Here is a 19,596-nt window from a genome sequence, read left to right as displayed (position 1 = left end):
ATCAGACTGACCATGAACGCAAGCTATTGCCTGGGAGAAACTCATTATATATATATTTCTATATATTACAAGCATCCTACTCATAATTACTGTGAGAACATGGAGATATTTGTAGGCTATGGTATCACTTGTCATCAGAAACTGTAGAAGTGTCCAAATGCAGAAAGCAAAATGGGGTATAACATTTCTCTGTTGAGGTATTTCAGAGAAAAAGACAATGTTTATCCAGAACCATAGGACTACAGGGAAATATGGGAAATGGACAAAAGTGATTATGGCAAATTAGCTTGGTTGACAACTCAGTAATTGAAGCAGGGAAATGAAAGAAACCCCCAGTTTGTTCTGGAAATTGTGTTTTTACAAACATGTGTCAGAACCCTAATAGCGGATTATGGCTTGATTTTTCTGGTGGAGTCTAATCATATAAGTCTACATGACAGTAGCACTGGTATCCCTGAATGACCCAGAAATCATGGGTGAGACTGAATCCAAATTAGTTTTGAAAGCTTCAAGGACCCCGACCACTCGTAGTCTATTTGAAACAGTATCAGTAATTGTATGATTTGATCATGAAGGCTGAGCATGAAAGTGGAAGATGAATGCTAGCCTGATTGCAGGTCAGAGTGTGCTGAGATTTGTAAATATACTTGGGGAAAGCAATCTTATTGGAGGCTGATCAATAAGCAGAAGGAATTGGCAAAGTCATGCTGTGCTATCCCGAGCCAAACTTGAGCCATCTGATCAATCACTGACAATAAAAAGGAAATGATTCAAGGCCCTGAAATAGGAACGTGAAGTTCTGCTAATTTCTGTTGTTCATGCCACAGAAATCCATGGAACAACCTAACTGTGCCAAGCCAAATCAGTCAAACACAGATCTGTGCAGTGTTCCAGCGGTACAGTAGAACGCAAAGACAGTTTCTGTTTATCCAGACAAATTACTGGAATTCAGCAATAAATGGTATTGTTTGCAAGTCACCAACAGCCATTGTGGCTGATACAAAGGTTATCTGGCTGTGCAGCAGACCAACCAAAACAAAGTAGCTGTTTTCTGTAAGTTTAGTTAATGGTTATGATTTATTAACCCATACATGTCATGTCATATCAATCATTTCATTAATACGAAAGGTCTGAGTTAGCCAAATCAAGAGGATATCTTTGTCCTGGTAGTCTTTTGTCAGTTTATTGCTGGTGTTTTGTCAAGTCAAGCTTCTTGGCGTAGTCCAAAATCAACATACCATTATCCCTCCGCAGAGTCTCAGCAGGGTAATGCTCACTCGATATGGCAGCTAAAGCCCAGTGTTTCTGCCGCTACTAAAATTTCACACGATCATTATTATATCAATGCGCTACAAATTTTCACTCACACTATGCGAGCACGGTAACAGTCATCGCTTTGCTGTGACAGATGCTTTTAGCTTATAAGAGCAACGTAACTCCGAATCGTGAGGTGCGTAACGATGCAGCAGAAAGTGACGGTGAACGTGAGTGGAGGAATATTTTCTGGCAGTAAATGCACTGTGTCGGTTATGGTGCGATAGCTTCTAAAGACCAAGAAAAGTCTGTCTGTTATTTCCCCAACTGCTGGAAAAGTGAAGCCGGTTTGTGCTAGCTAACATCTCCCCTTCAGACAGTGCAGCTGAGCAGGACAGCTTATACAGTAGGCGACTTCTTTTGGCTGCTATATAACTTAACATTAGCTCAATATAAAGTAACTGGTAGCTGTATTTTATTACTACCTACTTGTCCAGTGTTGAGAACATCTGGTAAAAACTTACAGTAAACTGGTGTAGCCTACAGCTCTATCCTGTACTGGTACAGACTGGAACCCCCACCTTCCATGTGGGTTTTTTACAGTGTATAGTAGTCGTTCTACAAAGGGATCTCTTCACGGCCAGTTTAGAGAGGAGGGAATTACGTGTCGGCCTTCTGACTTAAAGACCAGAGCTTGTTAAATAAATGAATGGGTCTTCATCTACAATGGATCAATCACTTTAAGAGCCAGATGCTGTGAAGTTTCCTTGTTCTTGTATCTTCTATCTACGAGTTACATGTGGACAAAGAAATCGAATGCTTTTATGCCCATCAGTTCCCTAACCTGCTGCTTAATTATGTTGTTCCATTTCTCTGTGTCTAAAGGAGGTCCTCAAGACACCTGAGAATCGAACCTCTGCTTTAGTTTTCCAGTGACAGGATATTCACTTTAATCTGGGTTGTTCCAAGGGATGAGAGAGTCAGCTGGGACACTCATCCCTGTCATCACCAGATTACTCTGTCAGACTCAACTAAAGGAGATTGGGATTAGTTTTCATCATATTCAAGCATCAACATTGTTGTTCATTATAATCACTCCAGGATAAGGGTTTTGAAAGGATTAAAAAAAAACAAAAAACAACATTCTTGTGATGAATAACAGCAAATTTTAAAAGCAGATCTTCACATTAAGTATTTGTTGATTCTTGCATATTGTCATTTTAATTGTACACACTACAATCACTTCTTGTAGAAAGGACCTTATTAGGATTTTATTGCATTTGTAGTGATTATACATGAGTAGTGAAAGAACTGCATCTAAATACCCATGATGCTAATATCACGTCACAAGTTAATATCTCTGCTTTAGTATTTCTGTATACCTTTAATTAAAAAAATCCTCTCCTAAAGGCAAAAACAGTTACCTACCCACTTTCTCAATGTGTTCCTCATTTGCATCAGCAATTCCTCCATCCTATCCCTCATTCCTTTCCTTCTACTGGTTAACCATACATCTATTATAAGACTTACAATCACCTCTCCCACATCGATAATGGATTACTTAATATTTCTATTTTTATTGCTTCCTGAATTGATTTCCTCTCATCATCTTGTACTCATTTGCTTGTTCCTTTCCCAAATCCTCCTTTTTATTCATTCTCCACTCCTCTGCTCTCTCTAATTGCAGCCTTTCATTCCTCTGCCTTTTAGTTCCCTTTTTATTTCCTTCCTTTATTATTTCCATTTCTCTAAATTGTTCATTTCTGTTTTACTTCCTAGCTGTATCCGGAATCTATGTACAAACTAATTTTTATGTAGAATAGAGTATATAGTTTATTCACACTGGAAAAACTGTATGCATGTTAAAACCCTTGATTTGAGTGTGCTGTTGAGGTACACTATTCCCCCACAATGCAATGAACAAAAGAAATACAAGAGCTGGTCACAGGTGGAAAAATTCATTGTGGATGATGGCAAAACAGCACCAAGAACACCAACATTTTTGCTGTCATTTTGTAAAGTCTAATTGGCAGCAGCTGTCTAAATTCGTAGTCTGATTGGCATCTGGCAGCGCAAGGATTAGATTACTTCCTGTTAGTGTGAAACAGTTAAGTAGATTGATCTCTTATAAACTAACAGCAAAACAGTATACTACAACTACATACATAGTCACATAGCATCTGTCTCTCTTCCATCTATCGCTTCAAATTTCTTCCCTCACTTCTTTTCAATTCCTTCCCTCCTCCAATCATCACCTTCTTCGTCCTTCTTTCAGGTTTCCCCCCTTATTTTCCCTAAAATAGCTTCCTTCAGGCTCCATTTCCTTCTTCCTTTCTGGCTTTTTTTCATTCTTGCTGCTGTCCGTCCTTTCTCTGTCCTTTCCTCCTTGAAGCCCTTAGCTTTGATTACTATGAGCACTGCAAGCCTTTTATTTTGTTCATCTTTCAACACATTGTTTACTTCCTTCCTACCTACTGTCCTTCCCTTCTTCCCTTTCTTCATTGGATGAGGTTACATGCTGTGATCTGTATGCAGGCAGGGGTGTTAAAAGCCTGCCAGTAGGGTGCACACAGCCAGTACCAGCTGTACTTTTACTGATCAAAATTTCATCAAGGCCCAGGTCTCTTTGAGTGAGAGCCAGACTAGGACAGACCAGACCAGAGTGACTGCTCTTCTTTAAACTGCTCCTTCCGTCTTTCCCGAACACCGTCTCATCATCTTTTTGACTCCTTGTCCATCATCCTCCTTAAATCAAACCTCTCCCTATTTCCAAAATGCAGCTTGTAAATACTGTTCAAGGTATAAGATTGAGGTAATCAGGGATGGCTTGTTGATAGACCTCAACCTTCTGACAAGAAATCACTTGATCAAATGAAAGATGAATCAAATAAAGCAGTTTCCTCATTAATACACTGCAGATGGTTTAAGTGCTTTGATGTAAACTGCAACGTCCATTCAACAACTCAGATGTGAACAATTTAAGACATTTTAACCTGTTTACAATGTTTGCACCAGAAATTTTAGGTAAAGCCAGCAAATCTAAAAATTTTTCCAAAATGTTTTGCCTTTTTTAAACAAACAAACAAACAAAAATCTGTTTTCAGTTTTTCATGTAGTATTTTGAGTTGGCTTAATGTTGACAAATTCTCTGTTCTGAGGTTCTCTCCTTCTCTCTGGTCCTTTTAGGTTTGAGGGTTTGAATATATTAGGTCAGGTAATGTCTCATCTAATCTATACTCCAAGTGGTGAGTTACATAATGCCTGACCAGTGTTCAATTAGTCCATTTTGTTATAAATATATCAGTCTGCAAAATGTACCTCCAGTACAGATCCACTTTATCTGTAAGAGCTTTTATCAGTGTATAAAGTGAAAGTGTGAGCATTGGTTTTACAGATGGAAGTTGAGCATGTGAAAGGAGCAGGAAAGCTCGAGTGCTCATCTAAAAAAAACTAAAATGTACGATGAACTGATGAACTCACACAATACACAAAAGTGTAGAAAAGACTATGCAATCTTACAGTATAAATTCTAGAAAGTCTTTCATTTACTCAACAGTCATAAAAGTAACCATCTCATTGCACTGCCTTTACAGAGTGTGCAAATTAAAATTTTGGTTTGCCTGCCAAGGAACACAAAATAACATCAAGAAATAATTACAAAATCATAGAATGGTAATGTTGTGAGTGTACTTTTATTCATTTAAAACATTATCTATTCATTAATTTATCATTAATTATTATTTACCAAGAATTTGGTAAAACAAGAAAATTGAAAACATAACCTTTAAACTATTGTGATGGGCTTTTTTTTTTTTTACTATTTCTGACATTTTTAAAGACCCAACAATTAATTATTTGATTGTGAAAATAATTATTATACTAACAGATAATGGAAAATAACATTTTCTTTTACTGTTCCTCTGTGTACTATTTTGAAGTGGATTTAGTTAAAGGTTGTAATGTAAACAGATCAAGATGTATCTGTGTCAGGGTTTTTCAGGGTTCTGTCATTGCGAGCTCAAGTCTTTCCAGTACATCTGCTTATCTTTCCCTGGAGCCCTAACCCCTCCTTCAGCACCAACCAGCAGTATTTAAGCCAGTATTTTAACAGTCCTTCAGTGGCACAACACCTGCAACATTCAGTCATCAACAGCCTTCCAGCCACCCAGCAGCCATCCATCTACCTCCTCCATCCTTCAGGGGACCCTAACCTGCAGCTGAAGGAGAAGGACCTCTCAAGGCTCTGATGAAATACAGGGAGCCCTGAACTGATGGACTCTCATAAAAAACAAATGGAGCCAAGAGTGACTGCTGAGAAGTGATGAGGAGGTGCAGTTCGCCTTCAGTGTTTCACACCTGTTGAGAGGATTTTCAGTCCAGATTATCTGCATTGATGATTTTAAATGAAGCTGCTTTCGCTATGATGAAGATCAGAGTAGGAAGATCAGGTGTTGTAAATACAAGCTTTTGTTATTTTGTTATAAGCTGAATTACGGTTTGCAGGTTTTGTTTTGTAGCATTTCGTATTGTATCGTTTATAATGTGTTCACTGTTCGCTATTTTATTGTCAGTGTTTAGGTACATGGCCTAGATGCCAGATACGTGACTAGCTGTTGAGCAGCCCAATCTGAAACTTCATCACATGGCTGACAATACAGCAACCAGACCAAACAATCATCAGAAAAATCTGCAATTATCTTGACATTTATTTAAACATTCAAGACAATCACCTTCTAGTTCAAGCTTCCAAATTGTGAAAAATTGCTGCTTTTCTTTCCTTATATGTGATTTTACGTGATTTCTTTGGGTGTTAGACTTATATTGTCATGGTCTGGCTATACCTCTCCTCTCCATTTTGTTTTGCCCTATTTGCCTGTGTGTATGTCTGTCCAAGTGTGGCGCTCCTTTGATTCTACCCGCCTCCTGCACACCTGAGACTCTGCAGTGTATCTACCCCAGCTCTAAGATTATTCCATTCACCAGTGTGGTAACTACGCTGTGGCGCTACGAAGTTTCTTCATGTTCGCTTTAGACTCTTTGAGTCATGCGTTGTTTCCCTGTGTTCAGGTTTACTCCACTGCTGTGCTTCTTACCGGCTTCGCTTGCTGCTAAGTCAGACTTCTCTACTGAAACACACATAGCATAACAGCTGCTATCATCAACTCATGCTGCTTTGGCTCAATCTTCATCATTCAACAGCACTCATCAAGTGACTTTATTACCACAATCTTTCACAATAAATTGTCTTTAACTGCATCTCCTCTGTCGGGTCCAGATTCTCCAGAGAACATAACATCTGTTTGGACAAAACAAGCAATTTGGGCCTTAGCTATACTGCCATTTAAGGCCACTTAAAGTAATGTTTAGGTCTGAAATCACTGTGGAGGCACACATTTAAAGGCTTAATGTATATAATTTGTGCTATATTGTCTCATTTTGTTGTTGACTTTGGAGATTTACATGCTTTGGTTTAATTTTCAGGCTGTTTATGTCATGCCTTAAGTAGTGTTAAGCTACTTTAAACTTGTTAAATGGTTCTATTTGTGTCATTATTTCTTTTTTTAAGCCATAGTCTGAACATCTAGAGCTTTACATGAAATAACGTTCATCTCGATTTTCTGTATATTAAGGCGCAGAAACACTCATCAAGCATAGAAATAGATTTTGCTACAAGAGAACTCAAAGTGTGACTCCTGCCTGCACAATCTCTCCTCGCTAATAAAGAAGCACTTCGCCTCACAACCCTGGTATGCTCACCGCCACGATGATGGTGTAGATTATGTGTCTCAAATAGGATGGTGTGTATACCTGTATGTATGTGTATTAAAGTGCAGAAGAGAAGACCAAAGTCACTCAGAGTAAAATCCCTCCTGTGAGAGTCTAGAAACAAAAATGAAATGAAAAATGAAAATGAAATGAAAAAGAAATACTTTGCAAGTACCAGATTTTGGCGGCTTATAAAAAGCTATTCTGCAGGTGATTTGCAGAGATATGCATTCCTTGATCGGGCCTTATCATTCATTTATAGACTGAGGCGTGTAATTAAAAGAGAGAAAGAAGAAAAGATATTGAAGAAAAGTGAGTTTTACATGAAATCGCTGCATTGGCAGAGTAGAACATGATCCGAGCGTAATACCCTGCTGATGTCATTTTCACAGTCTCTTGTCACTAAGCAGATTAACATACACATAGACACAGCAGGACTAGCACTATGAGGAAAGTGAGAAGCACCATGAAATTCCTCTCCTCTCATTTTTCTGAATAAAGCAAGTCTGGAGCAATAATTTGTCAGCACTCAGACGCTAACATATTCTGCCTCCCCAGGCTGACAGTATACCACCTTTCATTTAAAAGTACAAACATTTTTCTGTATCTGAGGCACCTTGTGGGCAAACTTAGGTTTACTAATGTTCTTGCTGATACTTAAGACAGTGCTGTGTGAAAAACAAAATAAGCCACTGCTGTATCTATAACCAATGCATAGCCACCACGCAGGTAACCAAGAGGAACAACATTCCAGGTGTATTCATCTTCCAGCCATTTTCCTTTAAATCACAGTACGCGATAGTGTAAAGAGTAACCCTTTACACTAGGCTGGTTGGAGTCCTAACCAAGGAGCAAACGAACAGAAGTCGATAAGAGGGCACTCATACTTGGAAAGAGAACTTTCCTTGGCACTCGCTAATGGGACACATTTATCTGTACCGGCTATTAAAAGACATATTACTAAAGCCTTTGAGCATATAAAAGCACTCATTCATTCTCCCAATCTCCACCATCAGTCATCTGCTCTGTACCATCGGTTTCATCAATCAGCCAACAGGCAGCAAGATCCCTCTTCAAGGTCTTGTTCATTGCAACGGGGGCCTGAGAAACACTACAGAAAGCTTCAGTAAGTTCCTTACCTCTTTCCCAGACAGGTAGTAGGCGGACAGCAGACCTCCAACAAACCGGATGTTCACCTCAAACACAGACACTTCTGCATTCTGCAACAGGGACAAAGAAAGAAAATATAAGATGATGAACCCTACTCACGAATACATATTTCTCCTCCTACTAACAGTGAATTAGAAAAGCTCGATACAAAAATGTTTTTGGGTCCTGTTTCACTTCAGGCAGGATTAGATTAAGGTGCGCTTTTCACAGTCCAGACAGATATTTTTTAGATGGAAGCAGTCAACAATTGACACTGAATACATTTAAATCCTGGCTGGTTAAGGATCGTACATAGTAAATTCACTGTATTTGTATAGCACCTTTCTAGGCTTCCAACCACTCAGAGAACTTTACACTACAAGTCACATTCACCCCATTCACACACACTCACACACCAATGGCACAGCCTTCAAGAGCAATTTTTGGTTCAGTCTCTAGCCCAAGGACACTTCGAAATGCAGACTGGGGGAGACCAAGGGATTGAACCGCTGCTCTTACGATAACTGTTCAAGCATTTTAGCAATGTACATGTGTGCATGGTGGATGCATTATGCACATGTTCAGGGTGTATTCAGCAGTGGATACCTGTGCTTCCTGAGTAGTTTCAGAAATTTACAGTTACCCTGTATTGTGGGTGTTTAATTAATACTTTTTGTATAAATTATTATCACAACACAAAATAATTTCAAATAGCTTGGTCCTTTCAGCCATACTAGCGTCATACATCAAGGGATGGTCCACAGCTATGGCCCTGAATGAAAGTATCTGATGGATTGCCATGAAATTTGGTGTCTCCCCTCAGCATGAATTGCAATCACATTGGCGACCCCTAACTTTTCATCGAGCGTGATCATCAGGTCATTTTTTTTATTGGTCCAATACTTTAATTTATGACCAAATACTTGCAAAATGACATTCACATCAGCCTCAGCCTTGCATTGTGTTTAGTGCTAATTAGCATGCTAAAAGAAAGCCTACACTAAGATGGTGAACACAGTAAACATTGTAGTTGCTAAATATCAGCATATTACCACTGTTGTTGTGAACTGACATGGCATTTGGCTCACAGCGCCACTAGAGCCACATGGCTGTAGATATTGGAAGATATCCAGTAATGTTTGTGCCAATTTTTTTGAAGGTTTTTCAAAAAGTCTGCTGACAAAATACTGGGCCCCTTGTTGGGCACACGTATCCCAATCTGTCACAGAGCAGTGAAGGGCTTAAGTTAAAAAAGAAATCCTTAGATACCAAACATTGCCTTAAATGGCAGCGGTAAAGTGTGCTGCATCTAAAAATAAAACACCTCTATTTCAGTTTTTGGCAGAGAGAATGGGACAAATAATAACAAAAAATGCGAGTTGGGAAAGCCAATTGTCTCTGCAACAGAACAATGAAGCTTCATCTCTCTCCCTCTCCTCTTTTATGAACAGATTCCTGAGTCAGATGAAGTTTTTGTGCTTGACTGACAGCTCTCATAAGTCACTGCTGTCACCCAGAGATAGGACAATAGACTCTGTCCTGTGGAAAAACAAATTACATGCCAGACAAAATGTGTCCTGTCATTTCCCCCAAATTCTGAATGACTGATTGAGTGGTTAGATTTTGTAGCTAATTCGTCCTAATTAAAACTGAATTATTTCCTCCACAACGCACAGGAGGCTGAAATGTAAAAGGACAATGTTCTATCTGCCTGCTGTCTATTAGCAGAGCAGTTTAAATGAGCTAGAAGAGTGAAACAGTGTAATATATTGGAATGAACAAATATTTCTACTTACTTTTAAAGGTAAGGTACTTTTGAGCGAACGTTTACAGCAGTTTTCCTGAGGTATCTTGTCTTAGCAGCCACCACTGCTTTAAACTGTTGGACAGTGACCCTCTGAGTCAGCAGTTGTGTGACGTTATCTCTATCCTGCAAGAGGACCTGACAAAGTTGGCAGGCAGGGAATCAAGTCTCCTGATGCTGCAACATTAAAGCCATTACAGAGCGCACAAGAAACTGACTAAGCATGGCCTAGCAGAGAACTAATTAAGGGCTACAGCAAGATGAGTCAATGAGATAATGGCCAAAGCAGACCTCTTCAGATCAAAGTGTATCTTATGCTCTATTTTGTGAATGGCTAGTTGTTGAGTGACACTGAACAACCTGTTTTGCTGGTCTTAGAGCTCAAATTGACAAAAAGCAAAAAATCTATACCTGTAGTTTTCTCATTAAATGAAATGTTGAGTTTATTTTTTCCACATCATACTGTTTTATATTGAAGATGAAATGTAAAAGGATGATATTATATCATCCTACTGCCTGCTGTCTATTAGTAGAAGAGTTTAACTAAGCTAGAAGAGAACTAATTAAGGGCTACAGAAAGATGAGTCGATGACATAATGGCCCAAGCAGACCTCTTTAGATGAAAGTGTATCTTATGATCTATTTTGTGAATGGCTAGTTGTTAAATGACAAAAAGCAAAAAATCTATACCTGTAGTTTTCTCATTACAGGAAATATTGAGTTTCTTTTTCCCCCATCATACTCTTTAATAACTTATGATCATAAGTTGTTTCAAAGTGTTTGACAGAAGAAGTCTCGAGAGTGCTATAAACCCCGTACTCAATCTGTTTCTCTTTAAATAGATTTAAAAGTGTTGCTTAGCTGCTTGTGTAGAAATAAATGGCAGTGACCTGTGTGGCTCCTGCAGTGGGACTCTGAGTGAGACGCAACGGTCATATTTTCTCAGGTTTTGTGATGCAAGCAAAACACAATTCCATTCATTGCACTTAGAAGAGCAGAGAGCAACGCTGAAGACTGCCAGTTACTCCTCACATAAAAAGGCAACATGAGCAGTCAGCACAATGAAAGTAGCTCTAGCGTTAGCAGCTAATACCACTTCTAACTAACCCCAGATTCTACCAGTTGCTGAAGCCATCTGCAACCAAACCAGGAAGTGACAAACAACACCCAGTAAGCACCAATTAAAGCAAAAAATTCCTCCTCCATCGGGACTGACTAGAAAGTAATCCAGTGTATGTTTAATACTGATTGTGTGGTAGAAGATGCATGTTTGATTCATTTGAAATAAGTGTGACTAAATTATTTGAAATAAAAAAGCAACAACATGAATACCTAATGGCTTAGTCAAATACTACTAATACTCTACTAGTAACAAAACCATTTATTCTTTGTTCACCAAAAATTACAGGTGCAATGTCCAGACACTGTGTAAGTGTGTAGCAAAAATCCTGCTGCTGCTCCTGAACAAGAAAAATCGTTTTACAAAATATCCCATACTGAATACTGCTGACTAAATTTCCCCTGGCTCATGTGGCACTGGCTGAGTTCACAAGAGGCAGATCAATTAAATTATATACACTCAAATGTAGTAAAACCACACCTGCATCATATTTTGTACCTTAATGGTTGCACCGTTTACTCCTTAACCAGCAGCTGTGTCTGTTTGTGATCATCTCCTCTCCTGTGATCATCTTTAATTCCCGTGCCTGTGTGAATCAATCAGAATGAGGTGTGCAGGTTTGCTGTGGCACTGAGAGGGTACGAACCATTAGTATTGCTAACCTCACAGTTCATACAGCTGTTGTGTACTTTGCTTAGAGACAGCTGTAATGATGTAGACATGTTTCGTAAAGACGTCAAGAATATCTGGATTCCCTATTTTCTCGTCTGTTACTTCATGTCTTCTTGGTATCCAGAGACAAACACTCCAGGCTACTGTCATCACTTCTGTATTCATAAGTCTCAAACAATCTCTCTTATTTGTTGAACAAACCTTTGTCTTTCTACGTATCTTTTTATCCCTTTTCCTCTCTTTTCTGTGTTTTGGAAGTTATCTGAAAACTCAAGGTGACTGTGCCTGTACTTTAAAAGCTCTTTTAAGCTGTGTGTGCAATAGTAGCATTTAGCACACACAAAAAGTTTTAAATCTCCACAAAGAATGTAAGAATGTAAGATTTATTTTCCTGGATGATTTCACTTAAGTCGCGGAAGTTTATTGTTGTTCATAAGACAAACTTTTAATTTACTCTAATAAGTGTCAACAATACTCTGAAAAGTGTCTTCATGGTAAACACTATTTTCTACTGTTGCGCTTTAGATTTCAGTCATTTGTAACTGCAATTGCAACAGTGTTTGGGCTGGTAATGTTACCAGCAAAATTAATCACTAAAGAAAACAAAACTACTTTTCCATGCCATTTGTTGTTTTAATAGTTTTATATCAACAGCAGGGGTTAAAAATTCTGTTCAGTCTGCGTTTGTGAACGATGTTCTGTGCGCCTCTACATGTGTGACCGAATGGTGTCATGTATAGCGGCTATAAAAGCCACTGTGTGTTCGTTCACCAGTGAAAAGTAAGGAAATAAAGTTGTTTTTTTAAATTAAACTTTTTGTCTGACTTTATCGAATACAAAAGTTCAGACATCTTTACAACATGATATTAGTTCATTTGAGAACATGACTGCCACATACTAATAAAACCAAATTCAGGAATTTCAATTAGGAAGTAAAAAATACAAAATAAGTTATAAAAGATTATTTGCTGTTTTATAAAAATGTTTCTTTGCATGCGCCATCAGGATGATACCACCTCTAACTCCCAGTGATTTGTCATTTATAATCCTGTCAGGTCTGAATTGAGGAGAAATGTCGAAATCTGCAGAAATATATACGCAGAAAGCACAGCATATCAAAAGGTAGCTTTACATCTCAACAATATGGTACTGCATCAGATCAAAAAACAATGGGCCTCCTGCTGTGACAACGCTGTTTGAGTGACAGGATGACTGCTGATAAATACTGAAAATAAGGCAGGATTATGTACTGGAAATCACTGTGGTGCTGAAAAAGCCTCCAAAAGTGAATGAGCTCAAACACTGAGCATCCACAGTTTTGGATAAAGTACAGTAAGAAGGATTAAAGCTGATCTGAAGGCATAATCGACTACATTTCTCAATATTTATATCATGTTAGACTGATATATTCTTGGGTCCTGAGATACTTAAACTGATGTCTGTCATATTTGCAGTCACAGACTAAAGGAAAGACAAAAGCGCTGTTTTTCCTATTTCTCCTTAATGAGGAGCTCTTAACTGGGACATTATAATGAGGATAGTTCTACAATAAAAAGGCAGACATCAAAGGAAAGTGTGTTTTACTCACAGACAGACCTACATGTTCTCATGTCATTAAGCTCATGAGCAAGAGGACAGCAGTCCTTCAGACACTTAAGTTAAAACACACAATCCTACTTTACCTATTATGGCTTTATTAATTCTTTAGTTCATGACATAGATGAGATTCTCCGTGTAAGATTTTCTGAAGAAAACTTACTCTAGATTTTTAAAGGCATAGTAGGTTTTTGAAGTGAGGTTGTATGAGGTGTTTATCCACAGCCTTATCAGCCTGCCACCAGTTTAGAGAAGCAGAGAGGAGTCCCAGCATGAAAGCAAAGCAACCTACTTCTGTGGACGGGGTCAGCAGCAAAACATATTTTAGCCACCTAAAAAGAATCTATATGAGTTTAAGTGAAGGCCAATGGTTCTCAAATTGTGGGCGGCACTGATGTTGAGCAGACCTAAAGCTGTATGAATGTGATTCACGTGGTGGCATTATCAAAGAAACGGCTCTGATGCAAGCAAGGTTTATTTTGCCAACCTGAAACTTTTATTTTATTTCAAACTAGGGCTGGACAATAAAATTATAACAATAATTATTATAATTTTGTTTTTTTCAATACAATAATTCAATAAATGTACTGCCACGGACCTGGATAATGGATAGGGGGGCGTTGGCCAAAAAAAACGGTTGAGAACCACTGACTTAAATCATAGACAAATTAGGACTTTTTTTATTAAGATGTTTATTTCGTTGAGGAAAAAGGACTGAAAAAAGCTTTTACTTATTACTCATATTTGTTGAAAAAATATTTTTCATAATTGTTTTGAATGTTGTACCTCAGATTTGTTTAGTGATCCACTGTTTATGATCAAGTGGTCATATTCTCACCATAAAGAATAATTTAAAAACACAATTAAGCCTCTGGTTTCTTCAACTTCCACACAGGAGCAATAATCATAATTATATAATTATCGATATCGAAAGATATGAAACTTTTTTTTGGCTATATTGTCCAGCCCCACTTCGAACGCCCTGTTAACTGATAGAAATGAAATCCACATCTGCTGGAGTCGGGGGGCTTGAAAGTTTTTCGGCTCACACAGGAGGGCGTGAACCAAGAAGTGCTGTACGCTATACTCTTCGTTTGCAGTGATCATTTTGTAATGTAAAGCACGCTGTTTTGATAAGTGGTATATACATACAGTTTAATATTATTACTTTTGACACCCAACCATTAGGTAAGATAGTGCTCAACACCTACAAATAAATTAAATGACTTTCCAAACAACCAGTAAAGAATATAGTGCCAAAGGAAAGGGCTGACCACGTCCACAGCAGTAAGCTACTCTGCTTCCATGCCGGTACAACTCTGTGCTTCTCTAAATGGGGGCGAGATGACCGCTGCTTACTGTAGGTAATACTCTAATTATGGATAAGAACCTCATAACCCCACCTTTAAAAAACCCAAACTATTTAACTTTTGAGTGTAATATTTTGTTCATAAAAATATCAGAACGGCTATTATTTATAAGAACCTTCCATGACTGGTAACAAAAGCTGAAAAGTTTTTGTCAGCATCTCAAACTGATGAATCAGCACTCAATTAACTACGAATACCCCACATGCTTATTTGCACCTTTCAATCACATGAAGTGTAACAACCCTGTTATCAGTGTGTCTACATGTGTGTGTACGTGTGTGTCCTTAGCAACTCTGTAACAATGCTTTGACATTTTCTAGTTTTTGCACAGCACATGCACAATTAAAAATAGATGAATAATAAATCATATATAATCGTTAACAATAAAACATGAAAGAAACAAAGAAAGGGAGCAAGCTGATATCAAACACAGGGAGAGTTCGATCCATCTTACTTATCCTTCCAGTAGCGTTTGAGTAGCTTTGTTTGTTTGTGTGTGTGCTCGCAGTAAAGAAGTAAACAGTGATAGATTTGTGTATGGATCCATTAGAGTATGTTTTTGTCTCTTTGCCTCTGGGTTATATTGATAACATTGTGGAGGAGGAATCAGAGTCGATACACTCATTTCCTGTCCCACGTCCCCCCCCCACCACACACACACACACACACACACACACACACACAGTAGTCACACAAAATTCATCTCCACATATGTAAATTCTTAACGTATATATGTTTTGTGTAAACTCACACATTTTCAGGATATTCCGGGGTTTATTCTGAAGTTTGAGAACCACAGCATTAAGTGAACTGTCATGCATTAACGGCAGAGCCCATTAGAAGCCCGGATGATTGTTTCTTAAAATGTAATCATCCAGGCATAACAATATTACATTATGTTTTATATCACCATGTCATTAAGGCTACATTTACTACATAAAACATTAAACACCCAGCAATTTTGAGCTTATTATGTTTATCATATTATGTCTTGATTATACTAATTATCATGTGTTTATAATGCCTGACGAGCAAGAATTAGTGCACTGGAAAGAAAAACATAATTAGTCTCTGGACCACTTGAAATTAAAATATTTTAAAGAATATAGATATTCAGTATATTTTCTTATTCTTATAATATGTTTAAATATGGTATGTTTATAATATTTATATAGTTGTTGAATTTGCGCTCCATCATATTCTTTTACTGCTTTCACTTAGTGTTTGCGTAATACACACACACACACACACCAAGACTTAGGTTAGACAGGCAGAAGGCTCAGTGCAGCTTCATCAAGGCCTTTTTCTATCCAATTACTGATGATAAACACGCGCGCGGTATATTATGTATACCTCTCGACATAGTCTTCCTCTAACATGTGCTTGTTCACCTATCTTAAAAGGACATCTTGACATCTTGAGTCTTAGGTACATTAACACCTGAACTTTAAAGGTGTTTGCTCTTTCGCTTTAAATTTCCTAACATCCTAGTGAAGAAAACCATCAAAAGTTGTGCACTGACCTACATGTGGCGACATTCAGTCAGATATCTCCCTCGCCATCTTGTCACATATCTCTGTATTAAGTTAATTGTAATACATAAGTTCATGCAAACGGAGACTACAAAGTGTTCAACTGAATCACAGTCAATAAAAGTCCAAATTAAAAAGCTAAAATGGATTTCAGGCTCTGTCTGAAAAGTGGAATCAAGCAACCAATGTAATTATGCATTTTCCTCTTTTAATAAGCTTGAAATAAACATTTTACAGGCCTTGGGAGTCCTGTGTATGAGCATATGTCCTTGGCAAGGAGCTTTCAAAAAGTTCATGAGTTGTTAAGTGTTTTAATGAGTAGAAAACTGTGCTTCTATTGTTCAAGGTCATGGGCAGTAGTAGTACATACACAGCAGACAACAAAATATGGATACTTAAGAAACATTACCTCCACTTGTAATACTTGCATCATTTAATATTGACAGTAAACATCCCGCAAAGCTTTCCTCTGATCGAACAGTTTTCTCACAAGTGATTTTTTTACTCCTCAAGCTACATTGAAGTTGAAAACAGATTGTGTTTTCACTCCCTTGCGTCTGTCAGGAACATATCTCAAAACGTTAAAAAAAAACGGCTGAAACTCGGTAAACAAGTGGTGCTCAGGGTTTGGGATTTCCTCCAAAACTAGATATTTTCATTTACCGGTATTATATGCTGCATTCAAGTGCTGGTGAAAAAGCATGGGATCCAGGATGTTGAATAGTAAAGATCATCAGAGATTCAAGATTCTCAGTCATCCAGGTCATAGTTATCCAATGAAGGTTAAAGTCAAGGGCAACTGGACTTGGTTGATAATACTGGAAGACGTTTTGTCCCTCATCCAAAGGACTTCTTCAGTTCCAAAACTTGAAACTGAAACTAGCTCAAATACATTTTCAGTTGCAACTAAATTCAGTTTCATAATATACATTCAGTTTCAAGTTGATTGGAATTCAGTTTCAAACTAATAAATTAAATTATGCTATTCAGATTCAGTTTTTTATGCAATTATTAAAAGGTGACAAAGTAACAAATATCAGCCCATAAAAAGGGACTGAAAAAGTATGTATGTATACATTTAATATTTTTCGTAATTGTTTTGAATGTTCTACCTCAGATTTGTTAAGTGATCCACTGTTTATGATCAAGTGTTTCAGTCACGTTCTGACCATAAAGAACTAAGCATCTGGTTTCTTCAGCTTTCACTCAGGAGCAAAAACTGCCTTTAAAGTTGAAAAAAATAATGATGACACTTATTGTGACAATAAGCGATTTGAATGATAAGATTTTTTTTTTTCCTGATAACATTTTAGCCCTACCCAGAAGACAAACTAGGAACACCACTGAGTTAAAGTGGCACTCTAACAAAGACTGTCTGTCTTTTTATTCAAACTACAGATGCACTATCGTCTCGTGTCTCCTTTTGTTCACCTATCTTAAAAGGACATCTTGACATCTTGAGTCTTAGGTACATTAACACCTGAACTTTAAAGGTGTTTGCTCTTTCGCTTTAAATTTCCATTAATAAAAACAGATACTCATGAAAATCCCAAATGGGTAAACGGCCAGCATTTCAAGGCTCCTCTCTACCATTAATATCAATGATTCAAGCTTCTATTGACTGAATTATGAGTTATGGCAGAGAGTCGAAGTTTTTGCAAAATAAATTTAGTTGATCATCACAAGGACACCCACACACACTCCTTACCACATTAAAGTCAAGGTTCTTCTCTACCCACTCAGTAGCAGCATCGAACTCTTTAAACATTTCCATGATATAGAGGGTATCCAGAGCATCCACTATTGTTGCTCCCTTTATACTGCCTGCAAGAGAAACAGAAGAAGATTAGAAAAAGATTACAGAATGTGGCTTTGAAGGTTGATGCGTCTTCATTAGTTTTATATATCATCGGTCTACTACTAATATAGACAAATGCTGGGAAGGAAGCTGAATAAAAAAACCTTAAGTTTAACTTTTCCATGAGCAAATTCCATAATTATTCAAATGGTAAACCACTGATTTTATAAGTATGAATGACAACAGGTGCTGGCAGAACCGAAACCCCTCCCCCAACAAAAACCTATAAACAGCAGAAGTTAAGAGTTATGTTTGGAGGTTGAATAAATTATTTTGCTCGACAGATGGTGAGAGGCAGCGATTATGAGCACTGATGAAACGTCAGGAGTATTGCTTATCTCTTGTGATTACCTTCATAGCAGGAGGGAAGACATACAGAGACCCACAAACCATCATTTCAGCACTTACCCCTTAACGAATCCAACACCACCTCAACACCTTATTCTGTGTATGTGCCAGGGGGCTCAATAAATCATAAGAATGCAGCACAAAGCTTTTAGTCCCAACATACTTGTTATAAACACAAGATCTCATCTGTTTGAGCTATCTGACCACTTAGAGGTGAGACGGAAGAGGGGTTAAAATTGGAAATGGAAGATGGGGAGGAAGAAGAAAAAGGAACACGACAATCGATAAGACAGAAAGAGAGCAGAAATGAAAACATGAATACATCAGCGTAGGGAGGCAGACCTCCAGAGATGGAGAAGGCAGGGAGTAAAGGTAGAAGGAAAAACAGTGAAGAGGAGGGAGAGAATAGGTTTGAAAATGGCGTGGCTAGAAAGTAGAGTTGAGATGAAAGCCAGGAAGCTGCTGGTTTGTTATTGTGTACTGTATATCTGTGGGTTTAGTATATCCCTCTGTAAGTTGTGGGAGGATGCAAAGGCAGCTAAAAGCTTTCCATTAGACACAATGCTGAATCATCAGCTAGCGGTGAAGGGCTACTGTTGTCCATCAGAGTTCTGTTCACTCTGTGTCTAGAAATTATTATGATTTCTTTTTAAAATCACCACTGTGAGATGACAACTCAGTCAACTGTTACCAACTGTAAAGCAGATTTACAAAGCAATCGATACAAATAATATTTCCTTTCAATTGGAATTATATTGATACCTCACCACAAAATATCAGTAAAAAGGCTACAGAAAAGCTTCAATATTTTCTCTTTTGAGAGAAGATATGAAAATTGATCAGTCTCCCATCTGTGTGCTAGCTTGACTTTCTAAAAAGCTGGAGAAAGAAATATGACAATAAAAGTTTGTTGTTCTAGAAGATAATTAGATGTTGCAACTATTTCTTGAAAAAGACCATTCTAACTGTACTGACTGTATCTGGAAACTCTTTTTACGTGATTGTTTGTATACATATTTAACAAATCAGATACTGTAGCTAACCAGGCAAGCTGTCTCCCCCTGCTTCCAGTCTTTAAGCTAAGTCAATCGCCCCAAAAATCCTTAGTGGACCAAACATGCTATTTG

At 37.9% G+C, this 19,596-nt stretch overlaps 1 protein-coding gene across 1 annotated transcript in view; it reads right to left on the bottom strand.

Annotated features, from left to right (window-relative positions):
* man1a1 (mannosidase, alpha, class 1A, member 1) overlaps window positions 1–19,596 on the bottom strand; it is a 146,475-nt gene that overhangs the window by 63,443 nt on the left and 63,436 nt on the right. Inside the window, exons 3-4 of the mRNA XM_038727842.1 lie at window positions 17,972–18,087; window positions 8,160–8,240 (exon numbers count right to left, since the gene is read on the bottom strand). Coding sequence (XP_038583770.1) covers window positions 8,160–8,240; window positions 17,972–18,087 — 197 coding nt within the window. The remainder of the gene's footprint in view (window positions 1–8,159; window positions 8,241–17,971; window positions 18,088–19,596) is intronic.

The sequence above is a fragment of the Micropterus salmoides genome, unplaced genomic scaffold (genome assembly GCF_014851395.1).
Source record: "Micropterus salmoides isolate LMB-PRFRI ecotype aquatic unplaced genomic scaffold, ASM1485139v1 Ms_hic_scaffold_18, whole genome shotgun sequence".
Classification (NCBI taxonomy): domain Eukaryota; kingdom Metazoa; phylum Chordata; class Actinopteri; order Centrarchiformes; family Centrarchidae; genus Micropterus; species Micropterus salmoides.
Note: the sequence above shows the minus strand (reverse complement) of the source record. Positions and strands in the feature narration are given on the sequence as shown.